The sequence below is a fragment of the Pecten maximus genome, chromosome 13 (genome assembly GCF_902652985.1).
Source record: "Pecten maximus chromosome 13, xPecMax1.1, whole genome shotgun sequence".
Lineage (NCBI taxonomy): Eukaryota > Metazoa > Mollusca > Bivalvia > Pectinida > Pectinidae > Pecten > Pecten maximus.
Genome location: NC_047027.1, coordinates 17,040,638 through 17,060,681, shown reverse-complemented (window position 1 = coordinate 17,060,681; position 20,044 = coordinate 17,040,638). Strand labels below are relative to the sequence as shown.

Below are 20,044 nucleotides of genomic sequence, written 5' to 3'. Positions count from 1 at the left end.
GTTATATACAAATGTACCCAAATAAATATACATTATATATTTACATGGCCTTTTAGTCTGTCATTGATTCCGTATGTTATTATAAAAATAACCAATTAAGGTACCAACAGAACCCTGGATCCCCCGAACCTGGGTTGTGACAGTGTGCACACGTGTGGGGAAATCCCTTACGCGTGTGACGGAAACGACGTTCTTTTACACTGGTGCCGTGACCAGGATCCAGGGAAATCTATTGGGTATTCGTTTCTTTGGTAAGTTTATTTTTCTAAGAGCATTTACCTCATTGTTTTTTTATTAACTTTGATTTTTGAATCATGACAGATAGATTAATTGGCCTTACGGGTCACAGTTCGTTTGGAAGTTATGTTGATAAGCGCCCATTCACACTGGCAACAGCATTTCCCCTAACAAACACAACATCATCTGTTGTCACCACAATGTCAACTAGAACTACAATGTCCCAGGGTAGGGGTGCTATTTGGCATTCTCACAGGAGAGTTCCCTTACAAGGTTTCGGGGAAAACTGTAACTTAAACCCCTTTGCTGAAACATTTGAGGTTAGGGACAACAGTTATCAAGCACTAGGAATAGGGGCCAGGCCTAAGTTGAGTAACCCTCTGTCAAATGAAGGTAATTTTAGAGAAATACCTACAAAGTCAGTTAATTTTGAGGCTGTGGAACATGGCAATCGGGGTACATTTGATAATGACCTACATATGCAGGATGTCTTTGGTGTAGTTGACACCCCGTTACAAGGACAGGAATCGGTAGGGTTTGAGTGGGGTCCTATCATGCCGAGCGCTATCCAGACTAGTACACCAAAGGTTGTAGATAACCCGATAGGAAATGGCAATACCGGAAAGGTAGATGAATTTCATAAACTTCCGGATAGGCTTCCGTCAGTAGGAAATGTAACGCAGCCATTCTCTCGACAGAGGAAACAAAAAGACCCTCAGACCTATGATGGGTCGACAGACTTCAATGATTACATCATACATTTTGAGCAGGTTTCTAACTGGAACCATTGGGGTAACTATGAGAAAGCCCAGCAGCTAGCCATGAGTCTTAGAGGGGCGGCACAGAAAATTCTAGCTGACCTGACCATGTCCCAGTTAGGCAATTACGCGCAAATTAAGGATATTTTAGCGGAAAGGTTCGCGCCTCCCGGGAGAGAAAATGCCTATAGGTGTCAGCTGAAAAACAGATCTTACAAAGAGAAAGAAAGCATAAACTCATATGGATTAGAATTGAGACGGCTTGCTGCGCTGTCATTTCCGGATATGTCTCCGAAGGCTCGCGAAGTAAACATCATAGATCAGTTCATCCATGGGCTTCGAAGCCACGAAATGAAAAAGCATGTTCAGTTCAAACATCCAACTACTCTTGAGGCAGCTATAACGCTGGCTATTGAATTCGAGTCTTTTGAAAACGAACAGGCTTTGACCATCAAAAAGCCAAAAGCGTACGTTGACTCGATTGAACAAGCACCGGTTTTAGGTGTAAAACACGAGGCAAATAACATGCAAGATTTAGCTCAGTTGCTTTTGGACGGATTAAAGGACATCAAGGAAGAATTTCAGAAAGCAAATAGAGGCAGAAATTCCTCTGGCTTTAACCGACAAGGTCGTGGCCGTGGAAATGATAGGAATCGCGGGAACAGGCCTATGAATGGGACTTGTTTCAACTGTGGTGAGTCGGGACATTATGCGAGGGAGTGTCCAAATCCGAGACGGATAGAAAATAGACAAGAAGCGACCGAACAAAAAAACTAGAAGTGGTTGGACTCGTGCCCGAAAGTTCAACCACGCCTGACGCTTGTTTATTAGATAATTTTGATGTAGTGTCTAAAGGGCTTACCGAGATCAGGCTTAATTCAATTAAGGCCGGTTGTTTATTCCTTGATGCAATGATAGGGGATAGGAGTTGTAGATACTTAGTTGATTCTGGGTCAGTGGTCACAATCGTTACGGATGATTTTTACTTCTCACTTCCGGAAAGCCAAAGGCCAGAACTAAAGAGTAGCAACATCCTACTGTATTCTGCGTCTGGTGATACTCTGAAGGTGGCGGGGAAGGCTAGGTTTAGTTTTAAGGTGGGCAAAGTGGTATATAAGCATGAGGCTATAGTGGCGCACCTAGACCAGTTGTCGTGGATTATAGGGGTAGATTTCCTCTCTGAGCATGGTGGAGTTTTGGACTTCGTGGATAATGCTCTAAAGTTAGAAGGACAACGGGTAAACCTGGCGGTGGATGGGTACAATGAGTGTGCCCACGTGAGACTTAGCGAGGCAGTCTCTATTCCAGCTAGTTCAGAGGTTCACATTCGTGGATATTTAGATAGGCCAGTGGCCACCCCCGAGGGATTGGTGGAACCCAGTAAGTTTCTAGCGAATCAAGGATTGAGTATGGCAAGGACATTGGTTGCAACAGAAGGCAAAGAGACATGTTTCTCTGTCCTTAATCTTGGTAGGCAGGACATTAGGTTACACCAGAATACTGTTATTGGGGAATTCCAAGGAGTTGTCAAGGTATGTGAGGTGAGCGATAGTTGTAGTGAGCACTCAGAGTTACCTCCTCATTTGGTTCCATTAATTGATAAGCTTTCCCCAGAGTTGTCAGGAGTTGAGAAACAAGATGTCACCGAGTTAGTTATTGAGTTTCAGGATATCTTTTTAAGTCCACATGGAGGGTTTGGACAGACAGATTTGATAGAACATACCATAGACACATGTGATCAGGCGCCAATAAAAATTCCTGCCAGGCGTGTTTCGCCAGCACAGAAGGAAATCGTGGAGTCTGAACTAGACAAGATGTTGAAAGATGATATCATTCAGCCCAGTTCTTCCCCCTGGTCAGCCCCTGTTGTATTGTGTACCAAGAAAGATGGTAGTGTTAGGTTTTGTATTGACTATCGGCGGCTTAATGCGGCGACGAAAAAGGACGCCTTTCCTTTGCCGAAAATAGATGACGCATTAGACGCAATGGGAGGGTCACGTTGGTTCTCTACTTTAGATCTTGCTAGTGGATATTGGCAATGTAAAATGGACCCAAGACACAAAGAAAAGACGGCTTTTAGCACACATAAAGGTCTCTTCGAGTTCAATGTCCTTCCCTTTGGGCTTTGTAATGCCCCCGCGACATTCTCACGCTTAATGCAGTTAGTTTTAGGCGGTCTAAACTGGACAAAGTGTTTGTGTTATTTGGATGATGTCGTTGTGTTTGGACACACATTTGAGGTAGCTCTCAAGAATCTCAGAGAAGTTTTTGATTGTCTAAGGAAGGCTAATCTAAAATTAAAAACGAAGAAATGTAACCTATTTCAGACAGCAGTATCCTATTTGGGTCATGTCGTATCCGGCGAGGGAATAAGCTGTGATCCTGAAAAGGTCCGCGCTGTAAGCGATTGGCATGTACCGCAAAACGTGTCCGAAATTAGAACCTTTCTAGGGATCACCGGGTACTACCGAAAGTTCATAAATCACTTCTCTGACATTTCTTCACCGCTGACACGTCTTACGCGCAAAAACCAACGTTTTCTCTGGGATGACAACTGTCAAAAGGCGTTTGAGACCCTTAAGAGTGCGCTGACGTCCGCTCCCATCCTGAGCTACCCGACGTCCCAAGATAAGTTCATTTTAGATACAGACGCATCTAATACCGCTGTCGGTGGGGTTTTGAGCCAAATACAAAATGGAGAGGAGAAGGTGATCGCCTATGCGAGTAAGACTTTAAATCGAGCACAACAGAACTACTGTACCACGCACAGAGAGTTGTTTGCAGTAGTGTGCTTTGTTAAGGAGTTTAAACACTACCTTTGGGGGAGACCATTCCTCCTCAGAACCGACCACGCGTCGCTAGTCTGGCTCAAGAACTTTAAAAGCGCTGAGGGTATACTAGCCCGCTGGCTGGCCGTAATCGACCTGTATGACCTAGACGTCCAGCACCGACCTGGGCACAAACATGGCAATGCTGACGGGCTATCTCGTAAACCTTGTAGTAAATGTAAGAAGCTAGGGTGTCCCACTTGTAGTGATAGTGAGGGTGTAGATGAGTGTGTGTCTGACCCCTCCAAAGGCCATGTTGATCAGCCTGTCGGGATTCAGATGGTCACTACTAGGGCCAAGAAGGATAACTCTAAGGTAAAAAGAGACAAAATACAGTGGGATGATAAGTCAGATACCAGGGACGATATATCTGATACAGAGGGTGACAAACTAGAGTTAGGAGCTTGGTTAGAAAGCTGGGGTACAGAAAAATTAAAACAATGGCAACAGGAGGATCACAGTATAGGAAAGTTTTTGGCACTCAAAGAACGACATCGCATAAAGCCCCCTAAAACCGAAGTAGAATTATTTCCCCCAGACGCCAGGAAACTATATCACATGTGGGAGGTATTAGACTTTGACCAAAATGGGGTACTTTGCCGTATAGATTCAGTGGATATCACTGGGAATAGTATCTACAAGGTGGTTGCCCCCTTTTGTATTAGAGATGAAATATTACACCACCTCCATAACTCAGTAACCTCTGGGCACCTTGGACGAGATAGGACGATAGAGTTGGTGCAAAGGCGCTTTTATTGGCCTGGTCTTACCGACGATGTCAAAAACTGGTGTAGGGAATGCGAGTCGTGTGCCAAACGTAAACCTGGTCCTATAAAACACAAAGCTCCCCTTTGTCCCTCAGTACCGACTAGTGCCCCTATGGAAAGATTAGCAGTAGATATCCTGGGAGGTCTTCACACAACTAGCAATGGGAACAATTACATTATGGTAGTGGGAGATTATTTCTCAAAATGGGTAGAGGCTTTCCCTTTGGTTGACCACACTGCTCTAACCGTTGCCGATAAGCTCGTAACGGAAATATTTACCAGGTTTGGGATGCCCAGGTTCATACATTCTGACCAGGGAAGGGAATTTGAGAGTGAACTTTTTAGCGCTATTTGTGGAAAGATGGGTATTCACAAGACTCGAACCTCTACCTATAGGCCTCAGTCTGACGGGTTAGTGGAACGACTAAATAGGACGTTAATTCAGATGCTGTCGTCATTTGTTAATGATAATAAGGATGACTGGGATGACTACCTCCCTTTTGTACTTATGGCCTATAGAGCTACTAGACATAGCACTACGGCCTGTAGCCCAAATTTAGTTATGTTGGGTAGGGAAACATGTTGCCCCTTAGACCTGATGGTTGGGTTACCGCCCATATCCAAGGAGGATAGATGTCAAGTGGAGTATGTAGCATGGGTCCAAAGTGCTATGAGAACGGCATTTGAGTTTGTTCACAAGAACTTAGGCGAAGCAGCGAGTCGACAGAAGATGTACTACGACAGGTCATGCAAAGAAACCAGTTTTTCTGTGAATGACTTCGTCTGGAGATGGTACCCCCCAGCCATGGCTAACAAGTTAGGACAAGGATGGACCGGACCATATAAAGTAACAAAGAAAGTTACCGACATTAACTACCAAATACAGCGAGCTCCCGCTTCAAAGCCAATTATCGTACATGTAGACCATTTAAAACCTTATATGGGAAGGAATACTCCCTCAGAGTGGGCTGAAATGGTCGACGAGACATCCAATAGTTTAGGTGAGGATGGGTTTGAGACAGATGAAGAGTCCTGTGACCACAATGAAACATCAGAACTAGGCGATGTGGTATTTGAACCAGAAGGGAAAATAGCAAGACAAACTCGGTCAGGCCGGACCATTAAACCTCCAACCATTTACTCGCCATAGTTACAGTATCAAAGTACTTCGATTGAACTGACCGATGTGTATATTTGTTCACAGACAGCATGGAGTTTAGAGTGAATGAGGAGGAGGTAGCCTGTGTGGACGACGACCTGAGGCACTGGACACCCGGAATGGCATGTCCCGTGCCTAGTTGTGAGCAGCAGTTTACTCATTATTCCAGCATGAGAAGGCACTGGGGGAGGACTCACAAAAGGGAGGTTATTAAGTTTCCCTGTCCAAAGTGCAGTTTTCAACACCCCAATAGGGGTCAGGTGAAACGGCACCTGGTTCGTGTTCACCATGACAATACAACAGCCATTGGAGCAGGTGAGAGTAAAGCCAACCATCGATATGTCTCCCCGGAACATTACAAACTCCCGCTCAAGATGGTATCGGATGAAAGGGATGAGGAAAGAAGAAAGGCTGCTGAGGAGAGAAGACGCGGGCCTCCTCAGTTAACACAGGTTTCGCGAGTTAATGTTATTGTCGCACGGGACCAGGAGGTCATTATTGATGAGCAAGGACATGGTGCAATCCAGGACGATCCAGTGTGGCACCCCCGTTCTAAGGAGTCGCATCCCTATAATGTATATGAGGACTTCGACTTTGATGTGTTTTCTGCCATGTAATGTACATGTGTGAACGATTATAGACCTACATATTTTACGGAACGCCATTCCCATTTTTAAGTATGTTATTCCGTTTTGATGGGAAGATTATCGCAAACCGCAGTGCAGCATACATGAAGTAGAAGTTGTTGACATTTATAATAGTTCTATTTTGATACATTTATAGTTTTATGTTCGTTGATACGAGAATCTCGGAACAACAGTATGGACAGATTACTTTACTTCATAATGATTCCTGTTAAGTATGAGATTTCTTTGTTTTCTAGTCTTTAGAGTATTCCATATTATTGATGATATTTACTCATTTACACATTAGTCCCTCCATTTTTATATTGTTGGTAAATTTTATAGATGTTATTGTGTTTGTGTAATTTGCAGGTTTTTGCTTGTGAAAATGTATGGGGCCATTGCATTGGCAAATGTTTCCAACGGATAACATTTGTTTTAAGGGGGGAGGAGTGTAAAAGAATTAAATCTTAAAGCAGTTATATCTGTATATACATCAGTATATTGGTAGCATGTATATATTACAGGAAGTAGGCTCTCATACGGGCACTTCAATCTAGGGTATACCAAAGTTAGGGAGTAAAACCCTTTTTCATTGGATCAAGACAGGTACCTTTTTGTGTAGGAGTTGGGTTTCCCTGGGTTGGGGTATAAAAGGCAGTGTCCCTTACAGTTAGAGTCGAGTCGAAGGCTTCCATGTAGCCGTGACTTCACCTCCCCTCCCTTAAAAGCCTCCATTCGGCTGCTCCCCTCCTCCCTGAGGCTACTCTATAGGGTGAGTATTAGGTCCCACCCTAGGCTAACAGTAGTGTATACACCTGTAGTGGCTGGGGCAAACGCAGTGATAAGGTATGCGTGGTGTGTGTAGGGGCTAGCGCTAGCTGCAGGTACCTAGCTAGACTGGCGAGGGAAGCTGGGGAGGTCATCAATCAAATCTATACATAGGCAGGCAGGGCTTGTTAGGGGACACTACACTGTATAATAGGTATATCTGGACTATACAAATTGCTGTAGCATGTTATATACAAATGTACCCAAATAAATATACATTATATATTTACATGGCCTTTTAGTCTGTCATTGATTCCGTATGTTATTATAAAAATAACCAATTAAGGTACCAACAGAACCCTGGATCCCCCGAACCTGGGTTGTGACAGTGTGCACACGTGTGGGGAAATCCCTTACGCGTGTGACGGAAACGACGTTCTTTTACACAGTGTGGTTGTTCCGATTTAATTATATTGCAATTAAGTAAGATTTCAGTACTGGGGATTTTAGGTATTTTGCTTATTAAATTAAATATATAATATATATGAATACTTACATGTATTATTTCTGTTAGATTAAACTCACTACTTCACATGTAGATAAAACATAACAGGAAAATATGAAAAAAAAAAAAAATTAAATTAATTTGTTTCTTTAATTGATGCAGTTTTATATGCCAAAAATGTGACATTAATAACCTTCACTAATTAAGTCTGAATTATGAATGAATTAGAAATGAAAATGGTATGTTATTGTTTTTCAATTAAAAATTAAGATATTGGTCTATGTTTTCTGTTTCTTTGTCATTGTCAAATTTATTTCCAAATTTGTAAAAAAGTGAATTACTTCTAGTGACATGTTCGTTATGTATGGCGTCCGACACTACACTAGGTTTGTGGGCATGACAAAATGGAATTAGATCGTATTATTTAGCGTTTCTTCGTTTGTTACACTCTATTTACGACTTGGATTCGACATTCTGTCATGCTGACATAAATTGTCAACTGTACTTTTAAAAAAATCACTTTTTATATGTGGGATGAATTTCGTGTCCATATAATAACGAACGTGGATATCCATTTCCCTGCAAAACCGCAACCGCCGAAGACACAACTATATGCGGTGATTTCCCCACATGGACTGGGTTGCTAAAAATAGACACGCTTTTTCACACTTGCGCGGTGTATTGTTGGAAAATCATGGCGGACCAAGCAGTGTCCGCGAATCTACGCCGGCGTAACGAACGTGAAAAGGAGGTAAGTAAGTTCTGTTTTTGACTAAAATTGGGTAATTTTTTACTAGTTGGCACATCAAACAACAATTCACACCACAAAGAATGATTACATACTAGTTTCATTGAGAAACCTCGTGTTCTTCCATCTCAATTCAGCTGTATGACGACGAAAACTGGATTGTGTCACTGACAATGAAAAAATAACTTACGTGTCCTGTGTTATGAACGTCGCCGTACGTATTCGAAGTCATTTATATAATTAATTTAGCTAGCTCTTTCTTTTGTATTGCATATCTCGTTATGTTAATCTTCAATAATTTTGCACCGGAAATAATTTTATGAACGTGAAATTCTTACTTTCACATTCGATTTCGTTCGTGACGAAGACTCGAAAATCACGGCGTCCATAGTAACGAACATTCTCTTTTTGACACAATCATATGTTTTACAAAATAACACTGACATATGTTTGTTTATATATAAATGCTCGTAAAACAGTAAATAATTTATCGTCCAATGATTATTGTTTTAACTTCATTTAGTGAAAAAAAATGAAATATTTCCGAAAGTAAAATGTTCGTTATTCAGACACAAGGAGTTCGTGTCTTTGTCACATACATAGTCAAACAATAAAAGATCTTTATGAAGAGTGTATTTGTGGACATATTAGTTAATTTTTCATTCAGTTAATAATCTGAGAACTAAACACAATTGTTGGAGAATGATTTTGTGACATTACATTTTTGAATATTTCTGAAAGTCATATATATATATGTTCGTTATTCAGACACAAGGTGTTTATAAAAAGTTTGCGTCTTTGTCACATACATAGTCAAACTACTTAATTGAAGAATAGAAGGGTGTTTGTTCAGTTTATGTTGATTAATTTTTTATTCAGGTTAAGATCTAAGAATTAAAGCAGTTGTTGAAAATTAATTAAGTTACATAATAATGTAGTTATAATTCAAACTTACTTGTACGTTATTCAGACACAAAGAGTTTGTGTCTCTGTCACATACATATTCAAAATACTTAATTGGAGATATATACATATATTCTACACATTTTGATAAAATTTATGCTCAAATTAAAACTCGAACAGCCCACGCAATTGTTAAAAATTAATTTTGGGACAGTACATTCTAAATTATTTCTAAAAGTGACATGTTCGTTATTTAGACACAAGGTGTTAGTGTCTTTGTCACATAAATTGTGGAACTTCTTAATTGTGGAAATGAAAAAATTATTTTAAGGACATGTACATGTAGCGAATGATTTATCGTACAGATCATATTTAACTACTCGATTAAGCTGTAGGTACATTAATGATTCAAACAAACTTGGCTTTGATGGAATATGTTCAAAACAAGAGACACTTCTTGTCCAGTCTACATGTATTGCAAACATAAATATAGTTGCAACAATATTTAAGACATTTTTCTAAAAAGAAATTTAAGAGTCTTGCAATTAATAATTTAATTTCTTTTGGTGGGTTATTTTCCTATACATTCTTAAATTCTATGGATATATGGATCCACTCAAAATTTTCAGTGAGATAACTGAGATAATTTTATAAAGTTAATTTAAATATCAAATAAATATATATATATATATATCACCAACTGAGGACTATTCTCATGACTAAGACAGTTAAGGAACTGGTAGCATTGGTATCTCATCTTATATTAATTATTTGATAATGATCTTTTCAGGAATAACAATAAAGTGAAACTGGTATTTTTTTCAGCTGATTGACACAGCAGCTAAACTTACTACTGCAGAGCAAAAAAGAAAAATTTCCAAGGAATGGCGAGAGCGCCTCAAAGAAAATCCTGCAAAATATAAAGAACATAGACTTGTTGAAACCTTGCGGTTACAAGACTATAGAAAAAACCTGAGCAATGAACAAAAAGAAATACAAAAAGGGCAGGCAAGGTTACGGCAACAGAGATATAGGAATAAAAAAAAACTTGAAGGACATATTACATCAAAAGCACCAGTGAACAAAACACGAGCCAGTAAGGAAGTGCAGCGACAAACATGGAGAGAAGCAAAACGTTTGCAGAGGATGAATATGTCTCATCAGAAAAAGAGAAGAATTAATGAGCGTGGCAGAAAAATATATCATGAAAAGAAACAACCTAAATCTTCAGAAAAGGAGAAAGAAATAGATCCAGTGGATAATGAATCACTAATGACCCAAGTTGCCAAAAGGAAAGCTGTCAGTAGGTGTCTGAGAGTGCTACCGAAAAACCCAAAGAAGTACGCCGAAGTGGTAACTCAACTTTACAGAAGAAAAAAACAGGCCTTTGGTTTAGATGCCACAGAGAAGAAAAAGAATACAACAACATTGATTGTAAAAGAGAAGCTTATGGAACTGCGTAACCGCCGGAAAGAAAGGGACAACCGAATTAGAAGAATAATTCATGCCTCTCTTGCTGCAAAAGGACGTATAAGTCGGGCCACACAAAAGGAATTTGGACTAAGTAAGAAACTCTCCAAGCTGTCTGTAGATGAGCTTGAAAACGAGGGAAGAAAAACAAGAAGTGACTGTCTGCCAGATGATGCGGTGAAAGAGGTAACAGAATTTTACCAGAGTTCTGAGATGTCCAGAGAGTTGCCGCTTCAAAGGCTTGTGAGTGCAAAGAAAATGACAGAACCCAGGAAAGCCCTAGAACAATCCCTTGTACAGTCCTACAAAACTTTCAAAACAAAATATCCAGAAAACAAGCTGTCATATAGTAAGTTTGCTAGTTTGAGACCTTCTAATGTTCTACCATTGACAAAACAAAAGCACTATCAATGTTTGTGCGAATACTGTGTCAATGTTGACTTTCAGGTGAAGGCTTTGGAGAGATATTGTTGTGCCAAAAAATTGGAGAGACCCTTTGTTGATAGGTATGATGCTTCCAGAATTACTTTGTGCCCTAAAGATGGGGCTAATTACAAAATGGAATGTCTCGACAGAAATTGCCAGTTTTGTGGGGTGGATAATGTTGACGAAAAAACTCGTGGACTGAATCAGTACATAGACACACAAATAAAATGGAGGAGCTGGGAAATGGTCACTCAACCTAACACCCAGAAAAAGTTCATGACTCTGGTATCTAAGGAAGGAACAATTGGAGAACTAATTACAGAGCTGAAACTAAAGCTACATCCATTTGCGAAGCACTTGTTTAATGCCAAGTGGCAGTCGGGTCAGTTCGACGACTTAAAGAAGAAAATGCCAAAACAGTGGGCAATGTTTTGCATGGACTTTGGTGAAAATTATGCATGTCATCATCAGGATGAGGCTCAGGGAGCCCACTGGCATTACGAACAGGTCACCATGCATCCCATTGTTGTCTATTATAGATGTCAGAAGGAGGGATGTGATGAAACCGTCCATGAGTCCCTGGTCTTCATCACTGATGACCACAAGCACGATTATCATGCTGTGCAGCACTTTATTGAAAAGTCCAATCAGTATTTGCTCGAAGAAGTTGGACTAGACATTCACACAGAGATCCATTTCTCGGATGGCGCACCGACTCGGTACAAGTCCAAGTTTAATTTTGTTGATATGTCTATGGGACAAGACGACTTTGGTCTCAATATTGAGAAACACTATTTTGGAAGCCGCCATGGCAAAGGACCATGTGATGGTGAAGTGGGGGTTCTGAAGAGGTCTGCAACATCTGCGGTGAAGAGAGGAGAAATGATCTCAAATGCCAAGGACTTTTTTGAATACGCCAAAGAAAACTTGCCTTTACCAAAAATGACAACTGACAATAGCGAATCTCATATACATTCAAAAAGGATATTCTTCTTTGTTAATAGCAGAGAGATCAGCAGGGACCGTCAACCAAGGCTGCGAAACATAAAGGCTGTTCCCCAGACGAGACAGAGCCACCATTTCAAAAGTGTCCAGCCCTTTGTCGTTCTGTCTAGAGAAAGAACATGTTTCTGTGATGCATGCCAACAGCTGGAGGGATCATCAGAATGCAAGAATGCAGACATAGTTGGGAAATGGAATGTGCACACATTGAAGATAAGAAGGAGACAAGGTCAGTGATCATTTTGGTAAACTTTTTAATTTTGCTGTCGACTGTCGATATAAGTTTGCACATTATACAAACATCTTATTCCATGGAACACAATACTGTCTGTGAAAGGTGAAGATATGTTCAGTTAGATGCACTATTGCCACAAGCTGTTACTGATTTTTCTAGTTGTTTTTTCTACATGATTTTCCTTTGTTAGTAAGTATCAATTGGTTGTTACTGTTTTGATATTTAGACTATTTTTTTTTCAGTGGCCCCTCCAGCTGTTGATGTCCCTGTGAATGACGCCCCTGTGGATGGTGCTCCTCTGAATGACGCCCCTGTGGATGGTGCTCCTGTGGATGGTGCTCCTCTGAATGACACTCCTGTGGATGGTGCTCCTGTGGATGGTGCTCCTCTGAATGACGCCCCTGTGGATGGTGCTCCTCTGAATGACACCCTTGTGGATGATACCCCTGTGGATGGTGCTCCTGTGAATGATGCCCCTGTGGATGGTGCTCCTGTGGATGGTGCTCCTGAAAATGACACCCCTATGGATGGTGCTCCTCTGAATGACGCCCCTGTGGATGATGCCCCTGTGAATGATGCCCCTGCGGATGGTGCTCCTGTGGATGGTGCCCCTGTGGATGGTGCTCCTCTGAATGACACCCATGTGGATGATGCCCCTGTGAATGACGCCCCTGTGGATGATGCCCGTGAATGATGCCTCTGTGGATGGTGCCCCTGTGAATGACGCCCCTGTGGATGATGCCCCTGTGAATGACGCCCCTGTGGATGATGCCCCTGTGAATGATACCTCTGTGGATGGTGCCCCTGTGAATGACGCCCCTGTGGATGATGCCCCTGTGGATGGTGCTCCTGTGGATGGTGCTCCTGAAAATGACACCCCTATGGATGGTGCTCCTCTGAATGACTCCCCCGTAGATGGTGTCCTTGTGGATGGTGCTCTTTTAGCTGGTTAGTATTATAGGAAAATGTACAACTACAAGATAAGCCAATATTACAAATAGTTCCGCAACTCTCTTTATAAGCTTTCTGAAAAAAAAATAGTAATTAATTTGTTTGCCAGGCATGATGACCTTTTTAGCCCACCATCTGATGATGGTGGGCTATTCAAATCGCCCTGCGTCCGTGGTCCGTCGTCCGTCCGTCCGTCCGTCCGTCCCTCCGTCCGTAAACAATTCTTGTTATCGCTAATCCTCAGAAAGTACTGAAGGGATCTTTCTCAAATTTCATATGTGCGTTCCCCTTGGTGCCTAGTTATGCATATTGCATTTTGAGACCAATCGGAAAACAACATGGCCGACAGGCAGCCATCTTGGATTTTGACAATTGAAGTTTGTTATCGCTATTTCTGAGAAAGTACTGAAGGGATCTTTCTCAAATTTCATATGTAAGCTCCCCTTGGTGTCTAGTTATGCATATTGCATTTTGAGACCAATCGGAAAACAACATGGCCGACAAGCAGCCATCTTGGATTTTGACAATTGAAGTTTGTTATTGCTGTTTCTGAGAAAGTGCTGAAGGGATCTTTCTCAAATTTCACATGTAGGTTCCCCTTGGTGCCTAATTATGCATATTGCATTTTGAGACTAATCGGAATTCAACATGGCCGACAGGCAGCCATCTTGGATTTTGATAATTGAAGTTTGTTATCACTATTTCTGAGAAAGTGCTGAAGGGATCTTTCTCAAATTTCACATGTAGGTTCCCCTTGGTGCCTAGTTATGCATATTGCATTTTGAGACCAATCGGAAAACAACATGGCCGACAGGCAGCCATCTTGGATTTTGATAATTGAAGTTTGTTATCGCTATTTCTGAGAAAGTACTGAAGGGATCTTTCTCAAATTTCATATGTAAGCTCCCCTTGGTGTCTAGTTATGCATATTGCATTTTGAGACCAATCAGAAAACAACATGGCCGACAGGCAGCCATCTTGGATTTTGACAATTGAAGTTTGTTATCGCTATTTCTGAGAAAGTGCTGAAGGGATCTTTCTCAAATTTCACATGTAGGTTCCCCTTGGTGCCTTGTTATGCATATTGCATTTTGAGACCAATCGGAAAACAACATGGCCGACAGGCAGCCATCTTGGATTTTGATAATTGAAGTTTGTTATCGCTATTTCTGAGAAAGTGCTGAAGGGATCTTTCTCAAATTTCACATGTAGGTTCCCCTTGGTGCCTAGATATGCATATTGCTTTTTGAGACCTATCGGAAAACAACATGGCCGACAGGCAGCCATCTTGGATTTTGACAATTGAAGTTTGTTATCGCTATTTCTGAGAAAGTACTGAAGGGATCTTTCTCAAATTTCATATGTGGGTTCCCCTTGGTGCCTAGTTATGCATATTGCATTTTGAGACCAATCGGAAAACAACATGGCCGACAGGCAGCCATCTTGGATTTTGACATTTGAAGTTTGTTATCACTATTTCTGAGAAAGTACTGAAGGGATCTTTCTCAAATTTCATATGTAGGCTCCCCTTGGTGCCTAGTTATGCATATTGCATTTTGAGACCAATCGGAAAACAACATGGCCGACAGGCAGCCATCTTGGATTTTGACAATTGAAGTTTGTTATCGCTAATTCTGAGAAAGTATTTAAGGGATCTTTCTCAAATTTCATATGTAGGTTTCCCTTGGTGCCTAGTTATGCATATTGCATTTTGAGACCAATCTGAAAACAACATGGCCGACAGGCAGCCATCTTGGATTTTGACAATTGAAGTTTGTTATCACTATTTCTGAGAAAGCATTTAAGGGATCTTTCCCAAATTTCATATGTAAGTTTCCCTTGGTGCCTTGTTATGCATATTGCATTTTGAGACCAATCTGAAAATAACATGGCCGACAGGCAGCCATCTTGGATTTTGACAATTGAAGTTTGTTATCGCTATTTTTGAGAAAGTACTGAAGGGATCTTTCTCAAATTTCATATGGAGGTTCCCCTTGGTGCCTCGTTATGCTTATTGCATTTTGAGATCAATTGGAAAACAATATGGCCGACAGACCGCCATCTTGGATTTTGACAATTGAAGTTTGTTATCTCTATTTCTCAAAGTACTGAATGGATCTTTCTCAAATTTCATAAGTAGGTTCCCCTTGGTCCCTTGTATTGCATTTTTGGACCAGTCTGTCCTGAAAACAACCTGGCAAACAAACAGCCATTATCGTTAAATCTCAAATTTCTTATATAGCTAGGATTCTCTTGTTTGAAAAGTACTGGAGGGATGTCTCAATTTGCACAGATTAGTAAAATGAAGGGAAAAGTAGAGAAAAGATCAATCTGACATGGAACCTATGAAGATCATTCAATGGTGGGCGCCAAGATCCCTCTGGGATCTCTTGTTAAATTTATCTTCTATAGTGAACACACAAATTGGAGATGATTCATATGATGATGCCCATGATCTGAGTGGACTTAGTATAGGTGAGCAAGTACAAGAAGTTTAGTCATTGATAATGGAATCTATATCCCTGTAAGAACAAGATTAATTTCATCCTTATTTTGTCCAGATGATGTTTTTTTTAATGTAAATATTGATTGCATGTTTCTTCCAACAGATTTGGTGTGTTGACTGTTGTGATAATAATTGTTGACCTGAAATCATATTATTCATTTTCATGTCATCAGCATATTGTCGATAACATTTTGTTTAGCTTGGCCCATACAAAAAAGTTTAATTTCTGAAACAACTTTGCTTGTAAAAGAAAAATTAGTTGTCTCTGAAAACAATTGATTCTGATGTAATATCTATGTTAGTTTGAAAGAGTGATGAACATATTATTCAAAGTAAAACCTTTTTTTCCCCAGACACAGATGTCATAATGGAGGAGATGAATAAATCAACCTCAGACTTCAATATCAGCTTGGGTATGTATAAGTGTTAAAAAAAAAACTTCAAGTAAATATAATAAGTAAAAGTACTTGTGTAATGAAAAGTAGAAATTGGTTAAAAAAATATATCATTATATTCATAATATTCATCAGAGTTTGTGTGTCCTTCCCTCAGAATTTGTTTGAGTTTAACATCATTTAAGGACGTGCCAGGTTTTGGTGCTAGGGGAGAGCCAAAGTTCTTGAAGAAAAGCCACCGACCCAGCTTAGATTTTCGGAGTTTAATATCTCGGAATGAAGATTTCTTTTTCTGAAATGTTACATAAAGGTGTGACACCGGAGAGCCCTTCCTGATTTATGGTTCTAGTAGTTTATCAATTTCTTTATAGCATTAACTTTTGATATTCATTTACAGACGGAATGCTAAGTGCCATCATAACAGAGAACATGCCCCCCCACCAATGCCAAACCAGACCCTGAGGGACCTTTCTGGTAATTTCTTCAGCATTTCAAATTCATATTTTTTTTCAAAAATATGTCAATGCTTTTTGTTACCGATTAGAAAGAGAGTTTACACTTCATGTTTATGCTTTATTTTGTGAATTACAGGTGTGGTCAATTTGTTTTGGTAACATTGACTAATGACCGAAGAAAAAAGCCTAAGCAATATGTTGCAAAGGTATTACTCGTGTTGAAATTTCATGTTTTGGTGGTTATTATGTTCCATTTGTTTCTTTGTTTTGTTTATTCAAAAGGCCAGACCAGTTTAATGTTGGTGTTAAAATGTTGATGTGTAATGTTTTCAAAATATTACTATTTTGTAATATCTTTAAATTAAAATATTCAGAGCTTGTATTGTATAAAATCTATAAAAGTAATTGGGTAAGTAAGTACATAACCAAAGTGTGTTGATTCCCGTATACAGTTGATCTGTATAATTGTAGTACAAATACAAAAACCATAAAAAAGTTACCAAAGATCCTATTTTTGCTATTGAAATAATAACATATAAACAAATAATTTCTTGTATTAAACATTTTTTTAGCCAATCCCTGCAAGCTGTTTATCAAATAATGTATGCTAACTGATACCAGGTAATTTGAATTCTTCAAATATGATTTTGAATTTATTTTTAGATCAAGGAGCTGCATAATGGGGAGGCCTTGCTTCAGTTCATGCAGTCACATCAGGAGTTTTATTTCTGGCCTACTGTTGAAGACTTCTCCTGGGAGCCACTTCAGAATGTGGTGTCCATAATTTCTCCACCCGTTTTTGTTGCTGAGAAATCAACTACAAGGAGGCAGCTATTTAAGCTATGAGCTTTTGAATAAATTGAAGTTGAAACGTTTATAAGTTGTTGTCTTTAATATAATCAGTTAGAATAATACCATATATTGTCATTTATTAATTTATTTTACATCGTCCATTTGATATTGGTGTCCATGTAACGAACAAATAATGGGAAATAAGACACTATTTCTTGGCCTAGATGCATAAATTGTTGTCAACTGATGCAATACATTAATATTTAAGACAAAGACATGTTTTTAATCAAGTATGCATCTGCTTAAGTTATTTTTCTACTGATGGAGGTAAACAATTTGGTTGTTGGATTTGTTCGTGACGGTGTCCAGATCTTTCAGGTGCTTACTTGGGTTTTTTTCAGTATTATTTTTCAGTTTGTATTTTTTTTAATGTTTTATGGTATGCTCTTATATTGTCATAAATGAAAGGAAAACAATTTAATTTATTCAGAATATAAAGTAATCTTTTCAAATTGGACACCAAGTTATGAACATAATAATGGCCGAATTCAACTTTTCAAGTCATTTTATGAAAAACCAGTTTTTACAACTATCTATTTCCCTATATTTTCTCACAGCATGGTATGATAGGTACAAAATAATGACAATTATAGACCAATTGGAACAAGTTTAATTTTTTATTCTCAAGTCACACATTTTGGCCGAGTACTGAAATCTTACTTAATTATAAACATTTCCCCTACAATGCACAATGCACTTGGAGAATGTCTACTTTATTAGCTTTTAATGTTATTAAAATGCTTGTTTTGTTTGATAGACTTGGTCAGACATGTAACCATTTGGCAGGGCTCCTATTCAAAATTGAGCATGCCAATACCATTGTACTGACAGCATGTACTTCCAGTAAATGTGTTTGGGTAATCCCTGTTAATGTAGCTGGACCCCTTCCACCAAAGATTATGGATTGGTAAGGTAATCAACAACTGGATTTTAGTAAAATGATATATTCTCAGCTAGGTTATCAACCCTCAGCAAGTTTACAAACCTGTCACTGTAGGCAAGGTATAAGCTAAAAGCAACATTGTTGATCTATGAATTTTAGAGAAGACTTTCACTTTCCATGAAAAGTTTGTTTTTGATTGAATATTTTCACATGTGGAATGCTTTTCAAATATGTCATATTTGTGTCAAATGTCAACCTTCTTTACAGAACCTGATAGTCAAAAATGTTTTCAATATCATAGCTTCCAGACCACTGGTAGGAAATCTGAAGGCAGCTTTCTGCCTTTCTGATGCAATTCCCTGTGATACAAGTACATCGACCATTCAGCAAAGCTTAGAGTTTCAACTAAGTGCTTGTGTGTTGAAAGATACATGTTGCATACACTGAATTTAAGGTCTTATACTTGTTATCTCTAAGCAATGACATCCGATAAAAGAAGTAAATACATAACAAATCACCTCACAGGTATCATATATTATACATTATATACATGAACACTTTATAGGAGGAAATTATGCCTAATATCAAATTACAATCAGCCTCTTGGCAACTTAAATCTTGGTACAAGGTAATTTAAGCTTTAATAACTGGCACATACAATAAAGAATGTAAAGGAAAGTGATATCGATAGACCCCCAGGATATGACATACCAGTATCTATGGTAATCTTAAAATCTAGTGACAAAGAATTTACGACTTTAGATATACATCTAGTACAATGTATTGGTAATTGTACATGCACCGTAATGATGTTTCATATTGCTGTTGGATTATATACTGGTTTTAATGAGTCATTATATCGCACAGAATTAGATATAAATCTGTTTGATCAATTTGAATATAAATTCATTAAATATATTACAATAATTGAACTTAAAATTACATAGTTCATTAAATAACCTTGTCAGGTTTAATAAATTAAGCTGTCAATATGCCACCTCAGTCATACCTGGTTGATGAAGCACTATGAACAACATATTTTACTGAATCATGAATGAACTATATAATACAAAGTCTTTAAAATAAATTTAATCAATTTGTATCAAGACATAAATACAGGATGATAATACAATTGACATAGTTCTGCAGGATTTCTGACAAAGCCTAAAGTTGCTTGAATTAAAAAAGTCTTTGGGATAATTCTTGAACAGTTCAAGATGTTTGATGATAATTCTTCAAGTGTACCATGATCGGTCACTGTGATCTGCCATGCAGGTAGGGCGTAAGAATTGTTCCTGCTGCCCCCATTGCATGATCGTAAAAGGCGACTAAACTTGGGATCTTATCTTTTCTCTTCTTTCTTAACAACTTCCTTCTTCCTAATGAGCGGGGTCGCGGTGGCTGAGTGGTTAAGGTGTCCCGACACTTTAACACTAGCCCTCCACCTCTGGGTTGCGAGTTCGAAACCTACGTGCGGGCAGTTGCCAGGTACTGACTGTAGGCCGGTGGTTTTTCTCCGGGTACTCCGGCTTTCCTCCACCTCCAAAACCTGGCACGTCCTTAAATGACA

General features: G+C 39.3%; 2 protein-coding genes across 2 annotated transcripts; both read left to right on the top strand.

Moving 5' to 3' along the window:
- The first annotated feature begins 455 nt into the window (after positions 1-455).
- LOC117340507 (paraneoplastic antigen Ma3-like) lies at positions 456-1,772 on the top strand. The gene has a single exon (XM_033902267.1). The coding sequence runs from the start codon at positions 456-458 to the stop codon at positions 1,770-1,772; it is 1,317 nt and encodes a 438-aa protein (XP_033758158.1).
- An 11,322-nt stretch (positions 1,773-13,094) lies between these two features.
- Positions 13,095-16,746, top strand: LOC117340506. The gene is made up of 4 exons (XM_033902266.1): positions 13,095-13,380; positions 15,796-15,858; positions 16,243-16,302; positions 16,682-16,746. Exons 1-4 carry the CDS (start codon positions 13,095-13,097, stop codon positions 16,744-16,746), a joined length of 474 nt encoding a protein of 157 aa, XP_033758157.1.
- Positions 16,747-20,044: the final 3,298 nt, after the last annotated feature.